This window comes from Vollenhovia emeryi, unplaced genomic scaffold, assembly GCF_000949405.1.
Source record: "Vollenhovia emeryi isolate VEMERY1.0 unplaced genomic scaffold, V.emery_V1.0 DF939397.1, whole genome shotgun sequence".
Classification (NCBI taxonomy): domain Eukaryota; kingdom Metazoa; phylum Arthropoda; class Insecta; order Hymenoptera; family Formicidae; genus Vollenhovia; species Vollenhovia emeryi.
Genome location: NW_011966969.1, coordinates 68,826 through 82,639, shown reverse-complemented (window position 1 = coordinate 82,639; position 13,814 = coordinate 68,826). Strand labels below are relative to the sequence as shown.

General features: G+C 36.0%; 2 protein-coding genes across 8 annotated transcripts in view; both read right to left on the bottom strand.

Moving 5' to 3' along the window:
* Positions 1–455: 455 nt before the first annotated feature.
* Positions 456–3,973, bottom strand: LOC105557970 (proton-coupled folate transporter-like). Its single transcript, XM_012005418.1, has 6 exons — positions 3,370–3,973; positions 3,050–3,310; positions 2,465–2,814; positions 1,316–1,592; positions 1,051–1,233; positions 456–893 (listed from the first exon to the last, which is right to left on the bottom strand). Exons 1-6 carry the CDS (start codon positions 3,452–3,454, stop codon positions 658–660), a joined length of 1,392 nt encoding a protein of 463 aa, XP_011860808.1. The 5' UTR covers positions 3,455–3,973; the 3' UTR covers positions 456–657.
* Positions 3,974–6,324: 2,351 nt separating this feature from the next.
* LOC105557969 overlaps positions 6,325–13,814 on the bottom strand; it is a 29,973-nt gene continuing 22,483 nt past the window's right edge. For 6 of the 7 annotated variants that reach the window (XM_012005416.1, XM_012005415.1, XM_012005413.1 and 3 more), the window contains exons 3-9: positions 13,028–13,185; positions 11,705–11,936; positions 10,848–11,046; positions 9,070–9,302; positions 8,896–8,992; positions 7,303–7,536; positions 6,327–6,623 (exon numbers count right to left, since the gene is read on the bottom strand). In XM_012005416.1, coding sequence (XP_011860806.1) covers positions 6,508–6,623; positions 7,303–7,536; positions 8,896–8,992; positions 9,070–9,302; positions 10,848–11,046; positions 11,705–11,936; positions 13,028–13,185 — 1,269 coding nt within the window. In that variant the 3' untranslated portion in view covers positions 6,327–6,507. Of the gene's footprint in view, positions 6,624–7,302; positions 7,537–8,895; positions 8,993–9,069; positions 9,303–10,847; positions 11,047–11,704; positions 11,937–13,027; positions 13,186–13,814 lie in introns of all 7 variants that reach the window. The other variant, XM_012005417.1, reaches the window with a different exon arrangement.

The following is a 13,814-nucleotide window of genomic DNA, read 5'->3' as shown; positions in this document are numbered from 1 at the left end:
AATTGTGGACTTTGAGTGTTACACGTCGTACAATTATTCATAATCACATTCAGTATGCACGTTTTGTACACACAGAGGTGTCAGTGGTCAAAAGTTCCATCTAAGATATGCACGGTATCTCTCAGATTTCTCTTTATATGCAAGAGAAATTGGAGCTAGTGTCTGTAATTATATGTGACCAAATTTATACTCTCATGGTTTTAACCAATAGACTTTCAACTTTTCTGTCTGAGCAGAATTTTCGTATACGTTTCTTCTTCGAATGAATTCAAGAATCGGGCCCCAGGTAGAAACACCTTTTCTCTCGTACTAATAAATACATTTGCCAATATTATTCAACATAAAAACAGATTGTGTTATGTGAACAACAAATTACAAAAATACTAAGCGATTGAAGATTGTTCATAATAATAATTGAAACATTTTGAAGAATTTAACTTTATTATTGTATTTAATACAAAATTTCATATATACATATACATATATTATATATATAAATTTCATACATATATTATATAAAGAATGCACGCTTTATATGTTGCTAAAAAAAGTATATATTATATGTAAAAATATCGTCTTTGCACTTATTGTTAGTTGATTAGTTGGTTCATCTCGCAGATATATTTTGTACTTGTCTTTCCTTAAAAGGATCATGCACTAAGTCGAATTATTATCTTCCGTCAATTGAGCAAAAGGCACTGTGGTACTTCTCATTACTTGTATCTGTATATATATCAGTATCACAATAGTTATGACATAAAATACTGCTGATAAGAACCACACTGGTAGAGGATATAAAGGTGGCATGTAATGGGAGTAGAAAAAGGTATACAGAGAAGCTGACGCAAACGGTAACAGTGTCTCTAGAGCCGCAGCTAGAGAGAAAACCTTCCCTGTTGAAATAAATGCACTTTAAAATGTTTTTTTTTACAAGATTAATGTAGGTATCTTAGCGAAAATTAACGACTATATACGTATGTTTAAGAGTAATTCATTTCTGGTTCTACTAAATTCTACAATTATTTCTTAAATTCAAAAGACAAGGTTTACCTGTGTCCTGCGTAGGTATTGCCTTGGATAATACAGCACGTATCATCGATCGAGATATATTGCCAAACATTCCTAGAGCCACTGATAAATACATATGCCAAGACTGCCATGTAAAGGCACGTACCAAGACACTACCAAGAGATGACGTAACAGATATTATCGCAACTACAGCCTCTGGAAATCCTAAATCAAACCAATCAATCGTACATATCCGGTAAATTCTTGCAATCAATAATGAAGCCTTCAACATTGTTCAAAACAATACCTGCATAGTTTCGCATTAATCTAATACCGGATATCGTCCCGAATATCCCTACCATAGCGTCCGCAGCTACATAAGTGGAGTACTTTTCTACGGTCCACCCAAGCTTCGCGCTTGTAAATAAATATCCGATAGCGAGACTACCTTCAAATACAATCAGGACGAGCGTAAGACATGCTATGCAGCTCCAAACTAACGACCTGTTGAATCCGTCTCTCTTACTTGTGCACGTATTAATGAGATCCTTTACTAACTTAAAGTCAAATACCTCGCGGATACCCTGTAAGAACAGACAAAAGCGATGATTTATCTCGTAATTCACATTTGGAACAATATTCATTCATTTATCTTAAAATTAATCTGTAAGCTGACCCCGTTGGAAATATTTTACTGAAAGTGTACTATGAAAATTTGCTGAATTTAACTAAACACTGTGTTCACTTTTAATGAGAAATTGCTGAAATATTAAAATGCTATAAAACAGGATCAATTAAGAAATTTTCACTATGTTTTTCATAAAATATTTCCATCAGGGATATATACATACAGGGTGGGCCATTTTAATCTATTCACCCAAATTTCTTTGTACCTAAGACAGATACGGAAAAATAGTTCAGACAAAAGTTGTTGAAGATAATGGGGGTCACCTATCTGTTGTTTAAAAAATTTTTTTTATTACTTGTTACAAAATTGTGTTTTCTTTACACAAGTTGATTTATCTCATTATTCTGTTCAAAAAAGTATTAAGGTAAGATGATAAAAAATGAATATTTTACAAGATATTTTGTAATTTATGTCAAAATATTGGAACTTTCAAACCTTAATAACTCAAAAAGTTCTTAATAAAAAATACTTTATTATAGCGTTTTGGAAAGCTCTCGAGGTAAGCTATAAGAATATGTAATAAAAAATAGGGGTTCCTATTTAAAAAACCACTCTGACCTTCAACCAACCTTGAAAAGTAGTCTCAAGATCAAAGCTAGTTACACAGATAGATGACCCACATTATCTTGAACAACTCTTGTCTGAACCATTTTTCCGTATCAGTCTTAGGTACAAAGAAATTTGGGTGCATAGATTAAAATGGCCCACCCTGTATACTATACGTCTACTGCTGCAAAAAAATTTAATAAATGCTTCGGAAATACCTACGCAAGTTTGACTATGTACAGTTTCTGGAACGAAAAATATTATGTACAACGTTGCTAGAGCGCAGAACATAAACGCAACACCAAATACAGCACTGTAGCCACATGCTTCAAATATCACTGGACCACAAAGCAATCCGATTAGGGCGCCGAGAGAGATCAGTGCGTCCAACCAGGCTAAATGCCATGCCCGCTCGTTATCGTCCGTTATATCAGTGATGTAACATACGGAAGCTAAAATCAATACGCCTATGCCACCCAAGAGGCCAGTAGGAATGTAGGCTATCAGGAAATACCAAGGTCCAACATCCCACTGAGCCAATACAGAAAGCAGAAGATAAGTTAAAGATGTACCTAAAGACACGTGCGTTAAATAAATATCAACACTCTCTTGCGGACATAACAGAGAGCTTTGAGAGCTATTTATAAAATTTCATGTTGTCACAATCTGCATTGTATTCTATAATCTATTACTACCCGTCTCTATAGTAACAATCAATTATTGCAACTCAATCAATGTAGTATGTTTAAAGGCAACAAAGCTCTTTTTACAGCCCCACAATATTATTCGTTACAAAAATATAATTACTTATATATCCTGAAAGTATAAGGGGTTTTCTTCCGTATTTGTCACTCCATGGTCCCAGAAATAACGTCAAGAGTGACGGGATGATGCTTTCCATGAAGGCTTTAGCCATTATAACTAAGCTTGTGTATGGTTGGACTATGGAGTTGAGCCTGAGCGCCTCCTTGCTGGTGCTATTCTTATGGAGCAGCAGGCACTCCGTTTCGTTTATTTTCAGAGTCACAACGCATGTACGATTCAACAACAGATCTGTGAAGACAGTACCTGCAAGAAGGATGAGCGCATGTAGTCGTTGTACCAAGGCAAAAGGATTAGTTTATCACCTGACATTGTCACGGCAAGTAGCAACAGTATCGTGGGTGGTTGCACGAGTAAATAACGCCTCCATTCCGGGACAGTTGGGTCCATTATCTTCGGTAATATTCATCAAAAGCCGAACACTCTCCGTGCGAAAACGCAGTGACAAATGCTTGATAACACAGCACGCGAATGCATTGATCGAACGTTTGGAAGTTGTTTTATTTGATGGAAATAATTAGGAATTGTAGATAAGCAAACAGCGAGATATGCTTAATGTCTCTCACTACGCGTTTCTTTGTTGGAAAATTGCTTATATACGTACACACACACGCACACACACACATACATGTACGTACGTATATACTCGCGTGCATGGCTGTGTGTATAGATGTGTCAGAATATTTTCTCGCTCGTGTGACGTAATCACATTGGCCGCGAAGTGCAATTGCAACTGCTGCGATCGTGCAACAATGCACTTTGGAAAATTTACGCATAGATAATACACGCGGCATAATGTATGCTGCAATTTTCCTAAATTACGGATAACAACACGACTGCTCTTTGTATCGCGGAACATTAAAGAATGAGTCACATATGTATATGCTTGACAGCCCGGCCACTCCGGCCAGTCAGCTGATTTGTAATCTGACAATACTTCAGCGAGGACTTGAACCACTGTACGTGATGTACATGATAATATAGCATCAACGAGCGGCATTGAAGAATCCTGTATTACCGACAGCAATTTACAGCAGTCACGATTAAGATTCCTGTTACCAACGTTATAAAAGGATTAAAATAAATCTTGAAAATACATATACAATATATTTATACATAAAATACACCGGTAAAACGTTTTTCATGAATGAGCGTGCATACATATAATTATACAATACAGGGTGAGTTTTAATACGTGAACCAGTCTTTACCCTCTAAGACGAGTTATCGACAGCACTTGTAAGTGACTTACCGGCGTATAGATGGCTGTAGCGTAGATCGGCCGCGCGAACCGAAGTTCCATTCGAAATATGTATACATACAGCCAAGTTAAAAACTATAAATAGAATTATAATACATATTATACATACATATGTAGAATGACCTAAGTAAAATTAGTGGTAGTAAAATCAAAGTAAAATCAACATGTACCTAATTTAGCGTCTTCATTCAGACTTTTTTGACATATATGGCTCATACAGAGATATGTTGGAGTCACATTGCGCAAGAGCATACGTGGATATACAGGATGGTCTAAAGCCTATCACACAATAGGAAAGCACAGGCAATAGGAATAGGGAATCGGAATAGGGAATAGAAATCTATGTAATGCCAAGACACAATGATTCGTTGGCAATAGGCGTGCTGTCCAATCATCTGCATTTTAAAACCACGTGTCTGTCCCAGTCTCCACTGTGATTGGTCAGGTAGGTCAGGCACAGGGAATAGGGAACAGAAATCCAACGCGTTGGATATTCTGTTCCTATTGCCTATTCCATATTCCATTGTGCGTCGATGCACGGTTTCTGGTAAGTTGGAATTTAGTTATTTCTGTTGCCTGTGTTATTCCCTATTCCTATTCCCTGTGCTTTCCCATTGTGTGATAGGCTTAAAAGTCCCGGAACGGTTGAATATCCCGAGAAATTGTGGATGGAACGGAAAACGGAAAAATACCCCACAGGGGTGGGGGGGGGTCAATTTTGGTATCATTCGATAGCTCTTTCAAAAATAGGAAATACGTATTTTTCCGTTTTCCGTTCCACCCACAATTTCTCGGGATATTCAACCGTTCCGGGACTTTTAGACCACCCTGTATAAAAAAGTATACATATCAACGTATGACCATACGTAATATGTCTACAATGTGACTCCAACATATCTCTGTATGAACCTTATTTGTCAAAAAAGTCTGGATGAAGACACTAAAACAGGTACACGTTGATTTTACTTTGATTTTACTACCACTAATTTTACTTTGATCATTCTACATACATATACATACATATTATATTGATGAAAGCAAAATTAATAAAAAAATAAAATCAATTAGAAAATGAAGAGGCCATTTAGGACCGGGCATAGGTGTAAGTAGCCTGTTAAATTAAATTAATGAGTGAATCCATATACCGTATTCTTTCCAACTTATCCTGTGCGCCAGTTACATACCAGCCTTATAACACACAGGTTAATCCCCGTAAGTGGAAGTGTTATCGTCAGTGAATTCACGTTTATAAATTATTTTAAGTACATTTAAGTACATTTAAGTACATTATTAAACTTCAATGATCTGAATATGAAACCTTTTAATGATTACATAATTTAACACGCTTTAAAAATTAGGTTAAAAAATTAAATACTTTTAATAGGAAACCAACTGATGCCCTACTACCCTCCTATTAGAAATTATAAGGCGTAACAAGGGGCAAGTCATGAGGTCTTGATAAGGAAAACCTGACCAGGCAATTAATTATGTGATCAAAATATTTTATTAATATACTTTATGATATATAACCTACCAAGAAATATTCTCAGTATATACTGAGCAGGCTTCTAGGGCAAACATAGAAACATCCTCCGTATATTCCCAAAATATCGTGACGTATTTCGAATATTAATGGGATATACACAATCTACGTTTGCGATATACTGCGTATATACTCAGAATCTACCTGTGCTGTATATGGGTATTACCTTAAAAAACAACCTTTTTAAAAAAGGTAAAAAAAGAAAGTATAAGCGCCATCCAATCAAGAATTATATAATTTAATTATTTGGCTATATTTTGTTAGAAAAGTAATACATTTTTATTGCCTCTGCAAAAGTACTGATATCATCAAATTGCGCCAACCAAAATGGATAATTATATAAACTAGATACTTTATTATTTGTAATATTATAAAATGTTATATTCAAACAATCGAACATAAGATTTTACCGAAAAATTCGCCACTCGCACAAATAAATTTTCCGAAGCTTCGAAGCTTCGAAGATTTCGAAAGTTCGAATGTCGAAGCCTTCAGAGGAAATCACCAGTCCTAATTTTTATTTCCAGGAGTTGAACAATAAAAATACAGGTGCTAGCATAAAAATATGAGTATTTATGTGGTATATTAACAATATACAGAGAGCGTTTATAAGTACAAACGTCGAGATAATTCTTACATCTAATCCCACTCTCCAATATACATAGCACGCGGAGTCGGAGGTATTACGCCTCTCGTCGGGATCGGTAACCTTCCGTATATGTGATTATACGGTGACTCATTCCTGTTGTCCGAATCTGAAAGCATAGCAGCAATTATTACTAATAAACGTGATTATAAAGCAGCTTAATATGAATCCGTCTACGGGCCATCCCCGTAATTATCTTTTTTTACCTAAAAATCGTGAAGGGAAAAATAGGTGAAAAATTAATCTGCATATAATAATATTATAAATTATAATAAATTATTATAATAAATATAATAACAAATTATACAAATATTGGTCTAGAATAATAAGTTAGAGTTTGCGAGTTTAATTTTACGTGGTAATAAAGCTACGACATTGGACTAACTTACATGGTAGCTCTTACAATTAGTGGAAATAGTTTGCTGAATGTATAATAAAATTGTACTAAAATCTCTCTCAATTGTCCCCGAGATCAATTTTTCAATAAAAAGAAACATAGTTTTTAATTAAATTCAGTAAAAGTTTCGTAATATCTAATATTTCATATTTTGTATTATACTTTTCGACCTAGTATACTTTACTTTTCCTTATATTTTCACAGTATTACTTTGAATTTCATAAGGAAAATTATAATTACCTTTGAGATAACTCAGTAACTTTTCAATAACTTTAATTTCACTTTTCGTTGATTTTCTAGTACTCAGCAAAATATTTCCATCAGGGGTGCGATTGTTTTTTTTAAAGACAACACAAGTGGAAAAATTATAATCACAACAACTGCTTCTTACCAAGTCCACTCTCGAAACTTCTGGCGTGATACATAATGGGTGGTCGATGGGCTGGCAGGTGCCCATAAATCTGAGAGGATTGACTACTAGCGTAAGCGGCGCCCATATAAGATGGCGTCGGCTGTGTCCTCAAGTGTCCTCGAGGTGGGGGTGGACCCACCTTGCCGTGACCGTTTCTCGCCATTTTAACGAAATTAGGCACGCGTGCCCGTAAGCCGCAATAATACGGATCGTCTGAAACACGCAGTCGCAAATTGTGGGACATGTAACTTAATAAACAAAATATACGATATAAATAAAACGTAATCATTCTTTATCGCACGCACACACTTCACGTTTCCGAACATTGAATTGATTATGGACAATTTTTATTCATCAGCTGTACTCTTATTTCCTAGCTTCGTTTCTTTTTTATTCTATTTTATTATGACTTCGTATAAATACATTAGCCACTTTTATTTTTTACTTATTTATGTATTTACTTATTTATTCATTTATTTATGCTTTTTATTTCGATTAGCCCCTTTACTTTTCCTATTATGTCTCGCTTAATAGTTGTTTTATATGTATATACTTTTTGCATTAGTTAATATTATCATTATCGTGGCTGATGAAAGCTCAGTGAGGCTTAAAACATTTCACAAATTATTATAGACATCAATAAATCGAATTATATTGTTTAAATCTATATTTTTACGTTTATCATGAACTTTCCATTTTGTAATTATTTTTTCTTTCTAAACACAATACGAACCCAAGACAGCACACATGTATAAAAAATGTCATAAAGATATCTTTAAGCCATCTTTTATGTACATGTCTAAGAGACAACTTAATAACATCTTAAAGATATCTTTTGGATACGCGTGCTGTCTGGGAAAATAACACAGGTGAAATATACCTTGAGTAATGTTTCTTTGCAGTAAATTAGTACCATTATCAAATTGATTATTAATTTAATTACGTGTACTATTTTGACTTCAATTGTCAATTTAATCACGTGTTCTATTACTTTGATTCTGTGTTTTTCAAGATCGATATTCAAGCACTCGGCGTGCAACTTGTTGAACTGGAAAAAATGTATCTGCAAAAATATTATTAGGCACAATGAAAACCCGATCATGAAGCAATTTTCATTACTTGTGCTATTAACATAAACGACCGAGATCACTTGTTAACAATATCTAAAAATAGATGTCTCTCTAGGAAGAACGCTAGATTCGACATGTAAATTCTAAATACAATTTTTCCTCAACAAAAATGATCAGAAAGAGTTTAATACTTGAGTAATAATATAAGAATAACAATATTTGACGTTAATCTAAGAATAATATTTGATGTTAATATTGATATAATACATGTAATTCCAGAAATTTTAATATCGATTGCATGCACATTGTCCCAGCAAATACTAACTAATATCAATATTATATTTCATTCTCTACTGAACAATACAACTATTATGTAGAAGGTGTGTTATATTATATTCGTTGTCGAGTGGGAAGTTATCACTATTGATGTTATGTAACTATTAGTTGATGTTTTTTTGGGATATATTGAAGAAATTGTGACAAACGCGTTGATGTGGCTCACCATATTTTTTTCTATCGTCGTGTTTACTCCGCTTCTCTTCCATCATAGGATGTCTCATCGCCCTGCCATAATCATCCTCTATATCGTCGTAATCAGGCTGAAATAAGAGACACCAAATAGTATATTTTCTTCAGCTTAATGACACGGCTTTAACGTGTCGTTTTCAACATTCACCTTGGGGATACCGTGGCCGTAGAGATTTTCTCTGGGCGGCAATTTCGGCGGCCTCTCCGCCCGTCGATGCTGGTAACTCGTCGATTGCATGTAGATCTGTTCCCGCGAGTCCCTATCCATTATTTCGCTGGGCCCGACGGACGACGACACACCGGCCACGCTGTAAGGATCCTCGTCAGGAATTGGTATTCTAGGCCTATTCTTTATATCCACCGGCCTCTGTAATGCTAAAACTGAAAAGAAAAGTCGTGAGATGATACAAATTACTCAAAGCAAACGAATATCCGAATATTATTCCAATGAATTCCTTTCGACAAAGAAATAATATTCAATTCTATTCAAAGACTAAAACGAACGTTGAATAGATCCACATTTAGACACTAATACTTGTTAAAATTGTCAGACAGTACAATAATATATCATAAATCTTGTTTCTTAATTAAGGCGATGTGTCACATGCTTCCATCGGTAAAGAATAAAAACCGCTTTCCCAGTTTTCTCGAAAATGGCTTTACAGAATGACTTGAAAATTTTACAATCGACGTCTGACCAATAGAGGAACAAAGTGGAACAAGTGGTTCTCTGCGTTTTTCATAATTTTGAAAAAAAATAGACTTTGTATGGTAAATAAAACTGTGTTTCTTTTTAAATCAGGAAAAACGTGAAAAACCACTGTGTTACTTTATTTTAATAAGACGTCGACTCTAAAATTTTCAAGTTATTCTGTAAAATCAGTTTTGAGAAAAACTGATTTCTCATAATTTCTTTATTGGAAGCGTGTAACACAGCGCTTTAATTTTAAACAGCAATTTTTAGGGGAAGATCGAGAGGTATCGGACAGTGGCTGGTATCAAAGTAAGATAGTTTCTAGGATTGCACACAAAGGGCAGTACAATCGTATTATTTATCATTTCGTCGATATCGGTAGAGTATATCATATTTAGTTCACAAATAGCATTATTTGCGAACTGATGTATGTTTTGCTATTTTTATTGTGGTTTGTGTATTAATTATTAGTTAACTTTGTTAATATTTATTTTAATTACACGAATAAATAGAGTACGTTTTCTTTCATGAATTCTAAGCTCGATATATAATCGGTTTCAAAATGAAGTTCATCCAAATCCGTGTTAATCTTTTTCAACACGTTATTCAGATGGTATCGAACAATACCAATTGGAGAACAGTATCGCACGGCTAATATTGCACACTAATTTCTCTTTTTATTACAGGATTGTAAAGTATATGTAGAATTGTCGATAAGAGAGGGAAATAAACGTTATAATGTCCGGAAAGTACATTTAGGAGATAAAGTCAAAGGATTAAGTCTTAACGCTGGCTTTGAGGTCATTTTAAGATCTAAAAGACATACGTGCTGCATGGGACGTAAATATATAAATTTAAAAAACCGAATATAAGTATTTATAAAAATGCTTTTTTAAAGACTAACTTTTGTTCGAGACCACCCTTCAATTGTCCAAAGGTAAAATGGAGGGTGTCTACCATTTGCAAATAAAACGTTTTCTTATTCTTCTTTTTCTAACAATTTTATACCAACGTTCTCATAAAATATTAAAGTTTATTTTGGCTCCTAAACCATTAATTTTTCTTAAGCCTCCCGAAAGTTATTTCCGAAAAATCTAAAGAAGCATCCGATACCATCTCCGTACCTTCCTAGGCCCCGGTTAGATCGAAATATCGAGTACCGGTCGTAAACAGTACGTGGAAATTCTGTATGGCGTTTAATGTGTGTCACACGCTTTCCTCACAGAGCATACCTGGTGGCAGCTTTGACTTGAGCATATCCAGTCCCACCACGTTGACGATGAGCACCCATACGGGACACTGAAGCAAGTCGGCTTCCGTTCTCACGAATATGATGGCGCTCAGGCACTGCATCTCCAATCGCCGTCTGTCCGGGTAGGCCCTTCGCGTCTCTCGTGACAGATTCGTTTGGAATTTATTCATGTCGAACAACTGAAACGAGAGGCCGGTAACGTTCAACGTTCGCGTTCAAGCGTTCTGCGATATTAAGGAGAAAGTTGGCGATTGCGTCACTAGCTATGGCATCAATCGGCCTCTCGACAGGGCGGGCGGGAGATGCACGTAATAAAAACGTATTTATCAAGAACCGAGCAAACTAATAAACGAAACACAAACACGGGGGAGAGATCCTTATGGTCTCGGATGCAGGAAGAAACGATCGCGGATCGCGTTGAGCGGCGGAACTTCTCGCTCTCCTTTCGTACCGAGTGCATGGCGGTGTGATTTCCTGACGATAAAGAGATTTAAACGCCTCTTATTATACGGTTCGATGGCTCGCAGTTTTAATTAGAAAGGCGATGCGGTTTCTCTATCTATCGACATGCATTCGTACGAGCTTCGTGATAAAACCAACACGTGATTCCCCTCGCGTGCGGTGAGGAAAACGCCGCGGCGCTTCTTCTTCTTCTTCTTCTTCTTCTTCTTCTTCTTATTGTTGTTGTTGTTGTTATTATCATTTAAGAAGTAGGCAAGAGAGTTTAACGCCCCACTCTTTACGCGATTGACCCATTTCGATGCTTTCGCCGATAAATATTTCACGAGGAAAATCCAACGCGAACGGTTAAGAAACCGCGAAACATTAACGGCTCACCTTTCCGGGTTTCTCGTGCTCGAGGGCACCCTCCGAATTACGTATGATCTCCGGACCGATCGCATTGTCTTCCTGATTCGTCGACTTCACGTACACGTTATTTTTACATAATCTCTTAATGAGTATGTTGCCCTGCTCGTCCATCTTTATTTTGACCCCCTGGTTTATGTGGCGCTTGGCCTCCTCCGTTTTCGGGTCCCGCATGGGATTGTCAAATCCGCAAAGCCCTATCCTGTAAATTAACCCGGACGATACATTAACTCGTGTAACATATTTGTAATACGTTACTTCAAACGAACATATTTATCTCTAACAGCACAGCTCCTGAAAATATTTTTAGAATATTGCCACGTATAAGAAGATATTGTAGGGATGTTTCCAGTATATTAGGGTACTTTTAGTTCACTCTATGGAAGATTATTCGAATAGTATCGTTGCAATTAGGGATGCGATGTATGAACATGCACAATATACAGGGTGAGTCTTTCCATATCCGACAAAATTTTGAGAAGGTAGAACGGATCGAGATGAACGGAAAAGTCCTGTACCATTTTGCAATTTTCGTAATAGTTAACGAGTAATTAATTATTAAAAATCGTTGTCTTAGGCCGACCTACCGCCCAATTCGAGCGCGTGGTAAGATGTGACCGCCTGACGATCGATATTGCTATGCGCACATCTCGCCACGCGCTCGAATTGGGCGGTAGGCCGGCCTAAGACAACGATTTTTTATAATTAATTACTCGTTAACTATTACGAAAATTGCAAAATGATACAGGACTTTTCCATTCATCTCGATCCGTTCTACCTTCTAAAAAATTTTGTCGGATATGGAAAGACTCACCCTGTATAGTATTATATAAAATTATACATCAAACATGTACATACATATTTTTATATTGTATATTTCTATGATTTTCTATACAATTCTACACAATTCTATATAATTTTACAGATTTACACATGCTTTTACATGAAAAATTTTTAAGAGAAAAAAATTCACTTACAATTACGTATAACTTTGTACAATTGTACACAATTATACATATATATAATTATAAATAAGCAATTAAAAAATTTTTTCATATAAAAGCTTGTATAAATCTATAAAATTATGCAAAACTGTGTGACACATTGTCCGCATTCTTTTTAGAATTATTACATTTTGACAAGAGAGAAAATGCAAGATAAATTAGTAAAATGTAAACGCTATTTGCATACCTAAGACTCCAGATTTATAAAGCATTGATATATAATTAAAAAGCGCTCTGTAATTAAATTACGAAGATCTTAGAAGTAATGGTGTCTTAAAGTTGCACGTACCTGAATCCGTCAAATCCGTCATTCGAACCGTTTATCGTGAGGACGGGCGCTCTAGCATACGCTTTCGCGACCCGTCTATTTCTCTCGAAGACGATAACTTTTGCCCAAATTTCATCGTCTATCTGATTCCATTTGTCTAAAACCTCTTGTATGTGATCCTACAAATATAAAATGGGAGAAAAATTAATTAATGCAATTTAAATGACTCAATTATTACTTAGCACACAGTACCAATATTAAAAACGCACAGTTATTTCGTTTTAAATAAGAAATTGTTTGAACATGGCTTAAATTATATGCGTATACGTATATGTATATATGTATATGCATACACACATTTCTATATGCAGGGTGAATCATTAAGGCTGTCCCAACCTTTTACCATGAGGGATTACCGACTGCAACTGTAGCCAACTCTGGAAAAACTGGAAAGCATTTCGTTATACAGGGTGTCTGATGCAAAAGTAGCCAACTTGAAAATTGTGGTAGATTGGGTTAAACTAAGGAAAAATGTCATGTGCCGTGGTACAAAAGTAACAATAGTTATCGAGTAATTAATTTACACGTTTGAGCGAATGAGGATGCAGGAGACGGTAGGCCGGACTCGGAAGGCATTTAAGAAAATCGATCGATGAGCGGGAGGTGGAGCGACGCGCGAGATACACCGTAGTGGGAAAAAACCTAGGCGCGGCGGGGAGCGCGGCGCGGGCGGCGAGCGCGGCAACGAGCGCGAGCGACGGGCGACCTGGGGCGACCGAAACATAAACATAGTATCTCGCGCGTCGCT

What these genes read in the sequence shown, in the direction of transcription:
- LOC105557970 (XM_012005418.1), bottom strand. Translation starts at nt 3,454, where the DNA reads ATGGACCCAACTGTCCCGGAATGGAGGCGTTATTTACTCGTGCAACCA. An exon ending in ACTTGCCGTGACAATGTCAG is followed by an intron (nt 3,311 to 3,369) that starts GTGATAAACTAA and finishes TCCTTCTTGCAG; the next exon opens with GTACTGTCTTCACAGATCTG. An exon ending in ATTAATGCGAAACTATGCAG is followed by an intron (nt 1,234 to 1,315) that starts GTATTGTTTTGA and finishes GGTTTGATTTAG; the next exon opens with GATTTCCAGAGGCTGTAGTT.